Source organism: Azolla caroliniana, unplaced genomic scaffold (genome assembly GCF_043228905.1).
Source record: "Azolla caroliniana isolate FFs.n. ecotype wild unplaced genomic scaffold, voAzoCaro1.0.p SCAF_4, whole genome shotgun sequence".
Classification (NCBI taxonomy): Eukaryota; Viridiplantae; Streptophyta; class Polypodiopsida; order Salviniales; family Salviniaceae; genus Azolla; species Azolla caroliniana.
Genome location: NW_028230439.1, coordinates 6,508,879 through 6,524,791, shown reverse-complemented (window position 1 = coordinate 6,524,791; position 15,913 = coordinate 6,508,879). Strand labels below are relative to the sequence as shown.

Below are 15,913 nucleotides of genomic sequence, written 5' to 3'. Positions count from 1 at the left end.
ATAGTTGATGATCTCCTTCCCTAGAATCTCACATTCTCTCCTCTCTTTGATGTGAGACGGATCATTGGGACATAGATGAGGAGACTAGTCAATTGTGCATATTTTTTCATATACAAGTTTGTGAATCTCTGAAGAAACAAGTTTGCAAGGTGAGGGAGAAAACTAGAACAATCTCATAAGGACATCTCGAAAAATATTGTTCAATAGAAAGTTATATATTACAAGTTGACATCAAATAAAAGAATTAGCATAAAAGAATAGAGAATCCTAGAATCCTAAACACACCTCCTCTAACTTGAACTAACTAAGATATGCAAATTATGTTGCTCCATACCTGGATCAGACAACAAAGGTTCTTTTGAAATCACGGTGGCATCTTTAGCTACCATATCTAGCCGCATAAGGCTACGTGTGGCGATAATTGCTTCAGGGAGTACATCATGGAAAGCTCTCGAGTGTAATGCTTTAATGGCCACTGATGCTGCATTTCTCACTTCTTTTGCGTTCAGAGGACCCAACAAACAATGGCCAAGAATTTTGACAAGAGGCCGAAAAAGCTCCCATGTAAGTGGTACTCCAGTGGCGCCATCATTCAATTCCTTCTTGAGTGGCAGTTCTAACTTTGATTTTGTATTGATGTCAACAAGTGTTTCACTAGGAATCCTCTCTTGTGAAGCCTCTCCAAACGTGAACCTAAGAGAAGTGAACCTCTTGAGGCTTGAACGCACATCGGTGATCTTGTTTCGATTATGGTCGTATCTTGCTGAACCGGAACGGGACGTGCTTATTTTGCTCCCAAGAAAGGGTGTCACTCTGTCTGTTTCTGAAAGATGCTGAAGAGGAGAAGGAAGTGTAAGGAAGTGAGTCGAGTTGAGAATCGTCTCCACATCAATAGGCATCATCGAGTTTTCAACTGAAGAAAGACTGGCCCATTTTAATGCATATTGGCATGCCTCAATCTTGGATCTCTCTGGCATGGAGGCAATATTTGAGAAAAAGAGATCTAATGCAACACTAATAACACATGCTCTCTTTGTGGCCTTGATAGTGTCTTGAGGTTCCAAAGATGATGAAAGTTGCCCTTGTCGAGGGACCGATGGAGAAGCAGAAACTTTTAGAGGAATGTGATAAAGACTACTTTGAGAAAGATCAGGAATATTGACAATGATGGGACTAGACTTGGTCTGGGATGCAAAAATAGCAAGTAAGACAGCCTCGAACCCTGCTACAGACTTGTCTCCTTGTCTGGTTACTCGAGGAAGATAGACCCCACACAATACTGGCATATACCTGATCAAGAAGAAAAAATCAAAATCTAGAGACCAGTATTATAAGATTATTTTCATGCATGGTGCAGCAGAGGGAGCCTAAATGTGAGCACCACTATTTACATTCTGGAGGCAAAGAAATGAAATATTGCCAAATTTCTAAACACATCCAAGGCATGATCCAAATGCCAGATAAAAGGAATGAAGAAAACAGTAATGTGACATATGCTAGATAAGAAGGTTGAAGAAACCAATAGGCGCGTGTAAGGTCAAAAGGTTGTCTAGCATCCAATAGACGACACACTATGTCCAACACAAAATGATCAAGAAAAAACTAGCAATGTGCTGAATAACTAAGGAAACATATTTGAAATATATAACTTACATACCTAGATCATGAAAAAAAAGTCAATCTTATTAAAAAGACCATCAATTGCTTCACCGTGTTATCACTCTCATATTTTGGTTATAGTTATTTATTGTGAAATTATGTGCGTTATAGTATAACTTTCTCTGTGATAGTGTTTAGATGGTGATTGCATATTCAAAAGAAAACAATGAAGGGGGAAAACAGTGCATTGTTTCTAAACATATCATATGTATCCTTTCACTTACAAGTGAAATTCTGCCATCTACTAATGATGCATTCTTTGTAAAACATATCCTTTCACTTAGAACTGAATCCTGACAGCTAAAAAATGCTAGCAAGCATCTACTAAATGACTACCATACGATGCATTATTTACAAATGGATCACTTGGCTTACAAGTGAATTCTGACTTATGCAATGATGCATTGTTTGTAAACCAGTCTTTTCAGTCATGATCTCCAGTTTTGACACCTGTTAACGACACATCAACACATCTTTTGACTTGCAAGTTATCTTTGAGATCTAAAAATGCTGCATCAGTGTATACTTCCACATAGAACTATATCCAATCACTTCTATTTGAAATCTTAAAATGATGCATTGTTTGTTAAAAACACAACTTTTCATGGAGAAGTCAAATTTAAATCAAGACAAATTTGGGGATCAAATAAGATGCACCAACCTCAAGACGACATTTTGGAGGTCAGGATCAAAGGTTTGAAATGTGTCGTAGAGCCACCGACATACAACATCATGGCTATGACCAGACGAGGGTTTGATCAAACGGCCAACAATTTCGGTTGCCAGGTTATCATCTTGCAAGAGAGATTGTGATGGATTCGGAGACTCAAGCATAGCTTCCAACGAAGGAAGAATTAGAGGTTTCATGGCTTCAATGAGGGCATCAATCCGATCGCGAGCTAACTCTATGCCTTGTTGTTGTTGCTGCTGTTGTTGTATTGAGGCCCAAGCTGGTGATGGTGATGACGATGGTAATGGTGATGGTGTTCTTGATGGTAATGGTGATACTAACAACGGAGAAGGCACATCCATCTCTCTCTCTCCCTCTAGAGGCAGAGCTGTACCTATGTTTTTTTTCTTCTGACTCCCCTGTTTCCAGATGCAGATCTCTCTCTTTTTCTCTCTGATCTAGATTGTGGGCTTGAATCTTCTCATGTCTTAAAACCTTCATTCATTCATTCCATCCGAAATCATGACTTTTTTCGGTCTTTTCCCGACAACTTTTTTTCGACATTTTCCGGTCGCCTTCCTGATGAGAGAGTTATCCTTTTTACCGGTCAAGCAGTTTCTGGTGGGAAAGTTATTACTTAACACGGCACCTTCCCGATCAGAAAATTTGGCTTTCGCTTCTCGGCCTTCTTTTGGTGGGAAATTTGTCTTTTAGCGTTTCAAATGTAGACCTTGCTTTTCAACACTCTTTGCATCGGGAAGTTATTTCCCAATCATCATTTGGTTTCATACACACACACTCTCTCTCTCTCTCTCTCTCTCTCTCTCTCTCTCTCTCTCTCTCTCTCTCTCTTTGTGGAGAAGCACTTTGTAAACAACCTTTTCTCTCTTTAGAACACAATAGAGGCTCCGTGTACTCACTTCACTCCTTTACAATTCAATGAGATAATAACTACTCTTAATTTATGTTGGTATATCAGTAGTACCTTTAATCTTACCAACTTGTCATATCCATAAATAATGTTTCTTCCAACCCAAGGGTTTTTCTAATAGAGGTTGGAAGGTCATTTATGGCTGATCCTCGACTTATTGTGAATGGGTCTTTTGAAATGAGAGTTGCCTCAAACAAATGCATATATTTATGAGAATGTAATGTGAACCTAATCAATGAAATAATGTGAATGGGCCTTTTGAAATGAGAGTTGCCTCAAACAAATGCATATCCTCAAGACAATGTAATATGAACCTAATCAACGAAATAGATGTTCAACTTGTTACATCATTGAATCTTGATCATTTGACTAGGAGTGGTGTGGCATGTAGTCTTTAACAAATTGCATATGTAACTAACTAAATACACAATTTGCAACCAACAAGCTACACATGTACGTAGACAAACCATTTGTGACCATAAAGAAGATTTAGACTTATTAAATCCAAGTAAGTACACTCTTTGACCATGGAGCAAGCGTAGATAAAAAATAATATATTGATTGGGGGACTTGAGGTTGATCTTGACTTGTTAGTCATGTGCTTGGAATTGATAGACCCCTACTCATTTGACAAATATTGTGTTACAACATTTGGATAGGCCACCGATCAAATATTTAGAATATTTAGACTCCTGGCATTCCATAGATAATGCATGTATTGACTAAAAGTTTCATATATTATATGCAATAGCATGTCTTTCCATGCAAATCAACAAACTTTATCTTTGTTAGATAGGTCAGGGATCCAATACCACAATAAAAAGGTGGGTAAGAACATTGAAAAAAACACCACTACGACTAATAAAAAGACAGTCATCTATAGAATAGATGAAGCATCTTTACATTCAGAATACCAGTGATTAGATACAAAATGTTAGTAATGTTACAAAAATTGTAATGCTATGGTTACAGAAAAATCACAAACATGCTTGGGCAATATACGATGATTTCCTGTTGTCAGTGATTCCCACTTCCTAAGAAAGTAGGATTCATCAAAGGTATGAACTGTCATTGGAGTTGCATTGATGATTTGTAATCACATGAATCAAGTTTAAAGGTATGAACCATATCAAAGACGACACGGATCATGCCTGACATTGTCATAAATTGTTTCATTGTATTCCCCTCACAATCTGACATCTACCCTTGTGAATTATCAAAGTTTCAGATTCAGTAATCCATGGCACAAGTGTTGTGTTTCTCTATGTTATCACTGCTAATTCTTTGTTTTCTTGCGACTCCATTGCATTCTCGTCAAGGGCATATGTTTCTAGGGATTGCAAAAACCACTTTTCATTCAGTTTCATACCAGACGCACCCATTCTCTCCATCAAACTCTCTGCCTTGTCAAAGTATTTCCCCTTCAAATAGCTCTTGTAAAGGATGAGGTACGACAAGCTTGTGGGTTCTACGTCCAAGTCATTTGCTTTGTCTAATAGATCTTCAGCCTCCCTTATCATACCACTGGAGCAGTAAATCTCCATCAACATATTCAAGGTAGAACTTTCTGGTTTGATACCGGCTTGACGCATTTGGTTGAGGCAACTTTTCATCTTGCTCATGCATTGGGATTTTCCATATCCTTTCAGCAAGACCTCATATGTTACTAACCGAGGAGATATACCCATTTCAGACATATTTCTAAATACCAGTTCCATCTCATTCACGCGTTTCGCAGACCCATAGTTGTTGATAAGTGAATTAAAAGTAGACAGTTGAGGCGCTATCTTCTGCTCTGCCATACTCTTTAAGGCTTCTTCCATTTTTACTATTATCCCTGCTTTCCCATATGCATCTATAAGGGTATTGAAGGTGATGAAATCAGGTTTTACTCTGTGATGTCTCATTTGTCTCAAGACCAACTCCATGTCCAGGAATTCACCAGCTTTACCATATGCATCCAGAATACCATTAAAAGTGTAAGCATCAGGTTTGATTCCAGCATCACCCATTTCTTTGAAGAGTTCTTCCATTTTCTTAGTTTGCTTAGCTTGAGCACATGCTCTTAGGATGGTGTTATACGTGACCAGATTCGGTTTGCAAAGGATTTTCTTCTTCATCTCCTCAAGGTAATCAAAGGCTTTGATTAAAGCAGTTTCCTTGTTTTTATTATTTCTCAAGTGGGCATTGATGAGGGCATTATACACAGAGGAATCTGGGCGACACCCATGTTTTTTCATCTCTCTAAAAAGCCAGATTGCAAGGCGAAGCTGACCTTTCTTTCCTAAGATTGAAATAAGTTTGGCATAGAATCCATCATCTGGTTTGTACCATTTCTGCTGTTGCATCCACCTGAAGACCTGGAAATATATATATTGAATCAAAATATCGCACGCATGTCTGTATGATTTCGACATTCATCCAAATGCAGATTCAATTCTCATACATGAAAGAGCATTGGGATTCCATGATTCTATACGATGATATATTGTAACTTAACACTTCACAGAAAAGATAGCTTTTAATCAAAAGTTTGAATAAGCACATGAAATTACATCATTGCGGCAAATACATCCTTCTGATGCATCCAAGCAAATATGCAACATCATTGACAGTTGACTTAAATGATTCACATTGTACACTGTTTATGCACATGCACTTCCAAATGTAACTTTGGTGTGTATCTCCACTTAGTTGGATTAACAAGTATACTTGTAGTACGTCCCTAGACATCCAGATGGCTGCAGTGAGAGAAGCATAATAACTTGATGGGCCTAATGTGTGCGTGCATGCATGTGGGCGTGTGTGCACACATGTGTGTGAATTGCACACCCTTTGTCGAACAGAGTTTGAGTAGTCACACATAATAGGATTTATCATCTATGGGTAGGTTGTGAGTCAACAATACAAATTGGTGCCAAAAAAAAACACAACTCATTAAAAAGAACTTTAATGTTTGGTTTCAAGAAGAAATGTACTTGGACAAGTACACTGAAGCAGTGCATACAGGATATGTGACTATTCAGGTGGAAAACAAGACACCCCAAAACAATAACAAGCGTAAATGAGAGAGAAAGAGAGGGAGAGGAGATAAGAAACCTACGTCCAGTGTGAGAAGCCATCGATCCATTTTGCCAAGCTCTTCGAAGAGAGTGAACCATTCGGTGAGGGCCATGGACTTGCCGTAGAACTCAAGAGCGGCGCTGATGTTTGAGTCATCTCTCAGGAGAGCAGAGATGAGAGGTTTGATAGGGTTTTGGAAGGGGAGGGGGGTGTGCCTCTTGTTCTTCAACGTCTTCCGAGCCTTGAAGGAACAGACGATGATCAGGGAAGGAGGAAGAGGAATCCGGTTTTGCGTGGCGGCTTCGGAGCTCTGCCATTTCTTCTGGACGTCTAGGAGCGACATGGTCGAAGCTAACGCCATCGCGTCAAGCTGCTGCTTCCTCTGCAGAGCTAGCTTTCTTCCTACGGTGGGCAGGGAGGAAGAGGAGGAGGGGCATCTCTGGGAATACTAAAAACCGGGCCAGGGGGCATTTCAGGAAATACTAAAAATTGGTAAGCTAGGGGCATTCTCGAGAAATAAATAAAAATGCAAGCTTTCTCTTTTATTTTCGAGCCATTGACTCTTGAGGAATGTATGTAATAATGTATGTATGTATGTATGTATGTATGTTTCAGTCTCCTCTCCTTCTCCTTCTTCTCGCATCCTTCCTTGTCTCGGTCGGTCGTGCAGACGTAATTGTATCGAAAAAAAAGAAGCAGAAAAAAAGGGCCTAAATGTCTTTATTTAGTAGGGACGGTAAGGTAGGTATACAATGTACATACGTATGACAGGCACATCGACGCATTCATCCAAGAACATCATCAAATATCTTCTCTTCGGGTGCTCGACAACTCTCTCTCTCTCTCTCTCTCTCTCTCTCTCTCTCTCTCTCTCTCTCTCTCTCTCTCTCTCTCTCTCTCTCTCTCTCTCAATTATGATGATGATCAATAACAACTTTCCTAGCACCATATCGGCAAACATCCAGGGCCCCAAAAACGGTTTGGGGGGGGCTACATTATGAGATTTAGAAGACCATATGGTGGCTCGAAGATTCAATCTTTTAAAGGTATGTGTGTAGGTACCCAACCTTGGGTAGAAATAATTGGTTATTTTGTGGACAAAGGTTGGTATATTCCATGGGAAAATGAGAATTATAACCTCGTGGTGGCATGTTGTTAATAGTACTCGTTCATTTAAATGTTCACAATATATTATGGTTCAACAATTAGTGCTTTCTTGGCAACTATGTTTGAAATTGTTTGATCGGAGACCCTTTGTGTGTAGAAAAGAGAGTAATTCTTTGGTAACAAAGGTGTTGGCTACTTCAAGGATATTACATTGGGATGGAAAAGAAAGTCTAAACTCATAGTTCAATTGAATGACAAAGTTGGACTTGGTAACTTTGGAAGATGCTATCTATCTTAGAGTCGCATAGGAAAATGATGGCATTTTAGATAGTTAGAAATAAGTTTCATATACCATGTGGGTATGGGTATATTTGGCAATCAATACTGGCATTGCCTAGTTTAGTTTTCCCGACTCCAGAGGTGATGGTCGAGGAACCATGGAAAGATTAGTCGTTTGGTATTGGAAAATCAGTATTTGTTGTGCACGCTAATGATGTATACCATAAGTTGGTTGACGATAGAGCTTGGTTAGCCAATACGGATTTTGATACATGGTACAGTACTCGACATGTAAAGTGGTGGCATCGAGTTTTAGATGTAGGATGGAAATCTCACATTCCATTTTGTGCAAACGTGTTTCTTTAATGCGTGACGTCGGTGGGTTGCCTTTAGTGATGGCTTTAAAACGAAGACATCTTTTTGAATGTGACATGTTTTTCTGTATAGTGGTTGACGAAGATGCTAGACATAGGTTCATTATAAGTCCGGTTGCTAAAGCCATTTGGGTGTTTATATCAGAAAATTAGGCATTGATAACATGAAGTATTTTGTCACCTTTTAAGTGGGTTTTAACAAATGATGATAAGCTATACCCACACCATTATATCAAGTTGTGTTTAACTATCTTAGGTATTTGGGGATGTGGTTTAATTGGACCATGAGAAATAGGTTCTTGTTTGATGGACTTCGTGAGGTAACACAACCACTCCATAGGATGAAAGGGAAGTTGATTCCGTGATTCTCACAACTATGTTGGATGGAGATGTTGTCCCAAGATGAGGTAGAGTTATGTGATCTAGTATATTATAACACTTGGAGAGGGTTTACCTAGTAGAGATAACAATCGGCAACGGTTCGGTTCGGTTTGAGAGTGTCAAAACTAAACCATTTGAAAATTTTGAAACTTAAATTGAACTAAACCGAACCACGAAATCATTTAAACCAAAACAGTTTAAACTGAACCATTAAAAAAAATCCAAACAGTTAAACCATTAAACCGTTAAAAATGTGGTTTCGTGGTTCGGTTTTGGTTTTCAAGTTATAGGTCAAAATGCAAGTTTAAAATTTTAAAATTTTCATTATTTCAAATTATAATTTTTCAAAATTTTAAAATTTTTCCTAAAATGTGAGAGTTAGGCTCATAGGTTGCTTAAAAAAATATTTAAAAGAAAACTAAACTCGCAACCCTAAACCATCAAACCGTTTTTACCTGTAAAGAATCAATGGTGATTCTTGTGTAGCAAAAGAGATGTGTGTTATGTGTATGTGTGAGAGGAAAGAGGAGAGGAGAGAAACACAAGATGGATAAGAGACAAAATGAAGTACTCAAGAAGAAGGAGATGTATATTAACAAGGAGAATATGATAAATGAAAATGTAGCATTACAAGGAGTCACAACCGACTTAGTATAAAGTATGAGCAGGGTGCTTTATATAGAGTCACCCTCTCTCTTCATTAACTTACAACAACCACTCTCTCTTTTGGGGAATGTGAAGACTCATAGTCATGGGGAATATGTAACTCATTAGTTATGTGTCATAGAATATGATTCTATGACACATAGTTAATCTGTAGAGATTAGTGGTGTGACTCTTGACATTTGAGTAATCATAGATTCTCAAAAGGTGTGTTCACACGTTGTGCTATGTTGAGCTTGATTCTCAACAAAACCGAACCAAATCGTTTAAATTGTTAAGTCGTGGTTTTGCGGTTCGGTTCAATTCAAACCATTGCCGAATGTTAAAGTGGAGATAGCAATGGTTGTATTATCATCTTGTTTGAGTAACAAACATACATTTACGAAACAAATAAACAAACAAACACACAAGCATAACATTGCGTGCATTGAAGAAGTTTTATGGCACAAACCAAAACCGAAGTTTAAACTAAATTGTTTAAACTGTTAAGCCGTGGGTTCACAGTTTGGTTCCGTTCAAACTGTTGCCGAATGTTAAAGTGGAGATAGCAATGGTTGTACATATTATCTTATTGTTTGAATAACAAACATACATTTACGAAACAAACAAACAAACAAACAAACACACAAACATAGCATTGTGTGCACCGAAGAAGTTTTATGGCACAAACCAAAACCGAACCGAACCGAACCGAACCAAACCGAGCTGACCTATTCCTTGAAGGACCGCTTGGCAGGATTCACCATCACCATCACCATCGCACCATCTCTGTCTCCGTCTCCGTCTCCGTCTCCATCTCCATCACTCCATCACTCCATCTGTATCAACCCTCATCTTATTGTATGGAAAGCATAAATCGTCTCAAAATCGCAACATACTCTGCTGAGCTCTGAGAGGAACCATGGTGAGCTTGCTTTGGTGCGTCTTCTCCTTCCTCGTAGGAGCCGTCGTGGCCGTGTTGTCTCTGCACAGGAAGTCTCTCTCACCTTCCGGTGCTATCGCTGGTTTCCTTGTCCTCTCACTCTCCTTCCTTGGTGGCTTCAGGTACTCAAATCCTTCTCTTCCTAACTCATGCTGCTCATCTTCGTTCTTCATCCTTCCTCTTTGTGCAACAAATTCCTCCTTGAAGATCTATTCTCCATTCGGTCTATTTCTCTCATATGCGATTCTCTTGTCTTGTCTTGTCCTACTCTCCTCTCCTCTCTCTATTTCAGATGTTTCTCCATGCTCTCTCCATATACGTTCGTATCTTCTCTCATATGCAATCCTGTTGTGTCTAGATCTCTGTATTGGGATCGTTTTGATGGAATAAAATTTTCCTTTTCCTTTTTTTTTTTTCCCGAACCCGTAATATTTTCTTGTTTAGTCCTATGCTTCAGAGATCTTTATTGATTAGAAAAGATTTTCTTTTCTTTTCTTTGTCTGAATTTCGTGACTGTATCTCTTGATTAAGAGGTCGGATCAGTTAGCAGAACTTTTGTTTTCTTTCATTACCAATACCACTTAAGTATTTTGTTTTTAATTTTAAGAGATCATGTTTGTTGAAAACGATTTTGTCTGAATTTCTAGGCTACCTGATTAGTTAAATTTCAGAGTTTGTTTTAATTTTCTAGAAAAGCATTTTGTTTTTTCCTGTCTGAATCTGTAGCATTTTGCTTTTGTGATTTAACATTTTGTTTAGTGATTGCTTGTAGTAACAAATATTAGCTTTCTTTCTTTGGTGGACGTTTAAGATTCCTGATTGAATCTGATGTTTCAAAGTTTTTTTGTTTTATTTGTCTGAATTCCAAAGCTTTGTGATGAAGTCTATGCTTCGAAGATAACATGTGATCAAAACTCAGTTTATTCAATTGAAACTCAAGTTCGAAAACAATCATATTTGCTTCAATTCCGTAGATTCCTATTTAAACCTCACAGTTCAAAGATCTGTGTTAATTAACAAAGTTTTTGCTTTCTTCGTTTCAATCCTGCAGTATTCCTGAGTATATAATATGTTTTCTCATCTATTATATCCATTCCATTTACAGATTTGGTGCCTTGATGCTTGGATTTTTTATTAGCTCTTCCAAGCTCAGTAAATGTGGAGCAGAAACAAAGAGGCTGTTGGAAGGATCTGAATACAAACATGGAGGACAACGTGATTGGTATTAATCTATTGCAGTCATTTGACTTAAACTCCTCATTCATTCTTGACAGGGGAAAAAATGGAATATATTGATGTTCTGGTTATGCAAAGTTTAACATCGAGAAATTAGCCTAATGTGACGTTACTTTCAGGTCTTCACAAGTAATAAATTTGCCGAACAATATATAGTCAGTGAGTTGTTGAGGTTTTTATTGCATTTACCTAGAACCTGTAGGAACATATACAACTAAAGCACAAATAGTGACTGGGTGTGTGATCATGTGAGTACTGAAGTATGCCCTTAAATGTACTATTTGTTGTGACATTTTGGCAGGTTGCAAGTCTCCGTTAACAGTTCTATCGCCACCACTTTGGTATTGTTCTTAGTCTACCATACGAACTGGGAAGACAAATGTCTGGATGCAAAGGCATCTTCATTGGTCACAGGGCTTTTAGGCGGGATCTTGGGACATTATTCATGTTGTAATGGAGATACATGGTCTTCTGAAATTGGAGTTCTAAGTACTAGTCAACCCCGCCTGATAACCACTATGAGAGTATGTGCACTTTAACTTATAATATTGGTTGATTGTTTTGGCAGTTTCAACACCATAGTAGTTTGTGTTTTTATTGGAGAAAGAAAGTATGGTTTCTGGGGTGAAAGAAAATTTAAGTGTTCCATTTATTGTTGAGAAATGATATAGATAAATAACTCCAGCGCCATGGCTTGTAAAAACACAAGGTTTGGGACATTCTTTAAAACCTCATTCAGAAACAAAGCTTGTAAAATTACCATGTGTCATTTTATTTTACAAATTTAGCATCATTGTAAAAAGATTGAGTTTGCAAACATTAGGTTCTGATCATGAAGGGTTCATATTACTGAATGTGCTGACGTCCAACACTTGTTGAAGCATAGGACCATGTGAAACAGGGTCTCAGTTATGAAAGAAACTTTTTCTCCTTTTGTTTCATTCAATTTGCAGGATGCTTCACTACTACAATGTTTGACTTAGTACAAAATATGAATTTGAGGGGTAAAAATGAATTTGAGTTTGGTTTCTCTCTTTGCCCTCTACTGACCAGCTCAAGCTGCAAGCAACCGAGTATGTACGAATAAACTTCACCTAGACCTTGGCCTGGATATCATCACCTTTATTTGTATGAAAAAAGGAAACCAAATTTACAATCATACCTGTCTTCTGTATTCACACTTTCCATGATGTAGCTATTATATTTGAAGGACACTAAGCTAGAAATTTCTCAGCTTGTATATGATGTTTCTGCAGATAGTTCAACATGGTGTGAATGGGGGTATTACTTCACTTGGTTTACTTGCAGCAACAGGAGGTGGAGCTCTGATAGGGCTCATTTGTTTTCTTGCTGGACTAGTGACTGCCAAATGTGAAGGCACGATTGCATTGAAGCAGTTACTATTACTCCCCATGGGTGCCTTTGCTGGTTTATTTGGCAGTCTTTGTGACTCCCTATTGGGTGCAACCATGCAATACAGTGGATATTGTGTAGTAAGAAAGAAAGTATAGATCTTAATCCTGTTTGTAATACTTCTTGGTGTCATTTGTTGCTTGCAAATGATAAGTAATTCATAAATTGTCGCCTAGGTAGTAGACAAGCCAGGGCCTACAGTGAAGAGGATATGTGGGCAAGATATTCTCAACAATAATGGAGTCAACTTTGTTTCAGTTTTGATAACAACAATAAGCACTGCTGCAATCTGCTTGTATGTATTTTGAAGGTAAAGCATGAGGTCTTTGACGCTCCAATACAAAAAAAGTTTACTTTTGGTTGTTGAAATTATTAGACTTTCCCAATTCTACACAATAGCATAAATATATAGCGATAGCATTTAACTGTTTTGGCTTGGTGTATATCTTGATTCAGGTGAACAGGTTGACAGGCATAATGAAGAAGTTCAATTTAAAGCCAAAAGTTGAAAGGCTGTTATTATTGAAGCAGGATTTTAGAGGAGATGCCATGTAAACTAACAAGTAGTGTTGATGGTTAAGGATGTGAAGAAAAAGAATAGCAATATTCTTTGGTACCTTTTTCACCGTCTTTCATATTGACAACAGGGATGATCTCTCTCCTGAAGGATATTATCTGGCTTCAAGGTGGTATGTGATGAAAATTAGTTCCCACCAACCTTGGGAAGCTGCTTAGTACATTCATTAGTATATGAATGTGAATATTACGCACTCATACTATTAAAAAAGGATCATTTGATTACTTAAATCTTAAAATCTTATTGGATCACATGAGTGTTATCCATTCATATCGTGGCAATGATAATTTCGGAATGGAGATGATATTTATGATCTCATCCAATTGATCAACCTTTCTATGGATGATATATGGCATAGATATTATCTATTTATTGTTGTAATAGAAGTCTCAGATGATGCTATGATAAATTATCTTGTTCTAGTTTCTAAGCTGGTTAATCCAATCTCTTTCTCCATGGTGTTTCTACTCCGACCCATGGGAGCTGCTCGAGCACAAGAGAAGAGACACAACACAAAATGCCTACTTAGGGTAGATGGCTATGTTATAAAATCCATATGGCCTCACACCAAAGGAAAGGTAACGGTGAATAGGGATACCACAGGGATAACACGCATCTCTTATGATAGCTTAGATAATTTTAATTAAAAATATATAGATATGAAAATATAAAATACCTATGGATAGAGGTTATATTGGAAATAAAGAAGTTTTATATGGTTCCTTGCTAAGAGTCAAATTATTATAGTATGCATGTTTCAGTTGGAGACGATCCTTTCATAGACCAAGATCTTTCATTTGAGAAGCTTGCAAATAGAACATAATAGACTAGATGTTCTATTTGTGAGGAGGCCAATTTTGACCCATGGAACCAAATCAATAGAACATCTTGGATGTGACTCATTTGTAAACCTTCGTAAAAAGGGAGATTCCTATATAGTAAGAACTCTCTATATGAAAATAATGCACACCTTTCTTAGTGGATGTTCAAATATCATACATCCATTATCATGTTGGTCTATGAAGGCATCTTATTTCTCACAAATTACCTTATAGATTGAGCACATGATAAATTGTGGGAGATTTCAATGCTAGAGTTGAAAATTATAAAAAATGAAGAAACATGAGAAGAAAAGTTAATGGATTCTTGCTTATTACATGACTCAAAAGGATTGTCTTGCATTTGGCTATAGAAACCTTTGTAAACACGTTGAATTGCACAAACTTGAATATTTTAAATGGTTATTCATTACCCAATCATCAAGAAAACCTTATCCAAGATGGTTGGCTCATGACTTAACCCAATTTATTTGTTTATGGTGGGTGAGCTCCACCATTGCTAAATGCATGTCATCATCACGGAATAGAAACTAAGTGAATGGGTTGAAAAACAAAGTAGATTAGCACTTGGGCAAACAGGTGTCGACCAAAACACTTCATAATGGATTGTTTGGTTACATAAGGAGATAAAAATTAAAGTATCAAATTATCGCACAAGCATGGTGATCTCAACAATTGCTAAATTTATATCATTATAATGGAACAAAAGCTAAGCACATGGGTTGAAAGAAGTAGTTGAGCACTTGGGCAAACAAGTAGTTGACCATAACAATTCATAATGGATCATTTGGTTACATTATGAGTAATTATGAAGAACAATCAACTCCACGAAAATATTTATTGTTGTTTTGTTCATTTTAGTATATAGTCCAAGATGCGAGCTTTAGAATATGATGGTTGAGGTAATAACCAAACATGTATGAGTAAGTTAGATGCCAATTAAAAACCAATTGTGGATTTTCTGAAAACATAGTAAGTAACACAATCTCACCTACACTCTTTGGTGTATGCATTAACAAATTGAAGGAATTAGTGAATAAGGTTGCAAGAGAAGAAAGATTGATGCCCCAAAACTTATGCAACAGTTTATTCTACTAGTTTCATATGTAGATGATATGGTTCTTGGTATTTTGCCAAAGTAGTGGACTAACTATTATTGTGGATAAGCCAAAAGTAATGGTAGTGAGGACTATGGCATATGCAACGCCATCGATACCCCACCTCTATGTAATTGAGAATCCATACAATTCCAGCAAAGATTTAAATATATTGGCATTAATGCACATGCCACAAATAAATGGAGAGCATGTTTTGAGTCTAGGCTTCAAATTGGTTGGACAAGTTATTACATTTACATGTGAAAGAATCAATTCAACCAAATAGACACTCATTGATGGGCAGTTAAGCTGATGTTATTTAATGCCTTGGAGTCCGAAGTCTTGCTCTATCTCATTAAACATTGGGGATGAGATTGAGAAGATTAAAAAAATGTTCATGAGGAGACAATTGACAATTATTTTCATTACTATGTACTAGGTTATGCTATTGGTTTGACATTATAAAGAATATATAGGTGCATTACAATAGGTAGAATTTGTCAAACCATAGATTACCAAAATAAAAGCAAAATTCTCTCATCCAAATGGTTGACATAAAGAAATAGTTCACAAGGTGGGGTATGGAAGACCTATTAGAGCTTTTAACTGACTTCGTGCAATCTATGGTTATTGAGAAAAGACTACTAGTAAATGTAAGAATGAAATGGCCCTAATTGGAACATTACATTACAAACATTAAGC

At 37.3% G+C, this 15,913-nt stretch overlaps 3 protein-coding genes across 4 annotated transcripts; 1 reads left to right on the top strand and 2 right to left on the bottom strand.

Moving 5' to 3' along the window:
- Positions 1-184: 184 nt before the first annotated feature.
- LOC147864974 (uncharacterized) lies at positions 185-2,800 on the bottom strand. Its single transcript, XM_087317654.1, has 2 exons — positions 2,321-2,800; positions 185-1,290 (listed from the first exon to the last, which is right to left on the bottom strand). Exons 1-2 carry the CDS (start codon positions 2,689-2,691, stop codon positions 291-293), a joined length of 1,371 nt encoding a protein of 456 aa, XP_087173780.1. The 5' UTR covers positions 2,692-2,800; the 3' UTR covers positions 185-290.
- A 1,338-nt stretch (positions 2,801-4,138) lies between these two features.
- Positions 4,139-6,722, bottom strand: LOC147864973 (uncharacterized). Its single transcript, XM_087317653.1, has 2 exons — positions 6,364-6,722; positions 4,139-5,620 (listed from the first exon to the last, which is right to left on the bottom strand). The coding sequence occupies exons 1-2, from the start codon at positions 6,682-6,684 to the stop codon at positions 4,523-4,525; spliced, it is 1,419 nt and encodes a 472-aa protein (XP_087173779.1). The 5' UTR covers positions 6,685-6,722; the 3' UTR covers positions 4,139-4,522.
- A 3,206-nt stretch (positions 6,723-9,928) lies between these two features.
- Positions 9,929-13,705, top strand: LOC147864972 (integral membrane protein (Protein of unknown function DUF92, transmembrane)). Of its 2 annotated transcripts, XM_087317651.1 has the most exons (6): positions 9,931-10,171; positions 11,155-11,271; positions 11,587-11,809; positions 12,542-12,790; positions 12,875-13,008; positions 13,155-13,705. In XM_087317651.1, exons 1-5 carry the CDS (start codon positions 10,029-10,031, stop codon positions 13,004-13,006), a joined length of 864 nt encoding a protein of 287 aa, XP_087173777.1. In that variant the 5' UTR covers positions 9,931-10,028; the 3' UTR covers positions 13,007-13,008; positions 13,155-13,705. The 2 variants fall into 2 exon arrangements, with proteins under 2 accessions (XP_087173778.1, XP_087173777.1); XM_087317652.1 differs by lacking the exon at positions 13,155-13,705 and having other exon boundaries at positions 9,929-10,171; positions 12,879-13,013.
- The last annotated feature ends 2,208 nt before the right edge of the window (positions 13,706-15,913 follow it).

What these genes read in the sequence shown, in the direction of transcription:
- LOC147864974 (XM_087317654.1), bottom strand. Translation starts at nt 2,691, where the DNA reads ATGGATGTGCCTTCTCCGTTGTTAGTATCACCATTACCATCAAGAACA. An exon ending in CTCCAAAATGTCGTCTTGAG is followed by an intron (nt 1,291 to 2,320) that starts GTTGGTGCATCT and finishes CTTCTTGATCAG; the next exon opens with GTATATGCCAGTATTGTGTG.
- LOC147864973 (XM_087317653.1), bottom strand. Translation starts at nt 6,684, where the DNA reads ATGGCGTTAGCTTCGACCATGTCGCTCCTAGACGTCCAGAAGAAATGG. An exon ending in GATGGCTTCTCACACTGGAC is followed by an intron (nt 5,621 to 6,363) that starts GTAGGTTTCTTA and finishes ATATATTTCCAG; the next exon opens with GTCTTCAGGTGGATGCAACA.
- LOC147864972 (XM_087317651.1), top strand. Translation starts at nt 10,029, where the DNA reads ATGGTGAGCTTGCTTTGGTGCGTCTTCTCCTTCCTCGTAGGAGCCGTC. An exon ending in CATGGAGGACAACGTGATTG is followed by an intron (nt 11,272 to 11,586) that starts GTATTAATCTAT and finishes ACATTTTGGCAG; the next exon opens with GTTGCAAGTCTCCGTTAACA. An exon ending in ATTGTGTAGTAAGAAAGAAA is followed by an intron (nt 12,791 to 12,874) that starts GTATAGATCTTA and finishes ATTGTCGCCTAG; the next exon opens with GTAGTAGACAAGCCAGGGCC.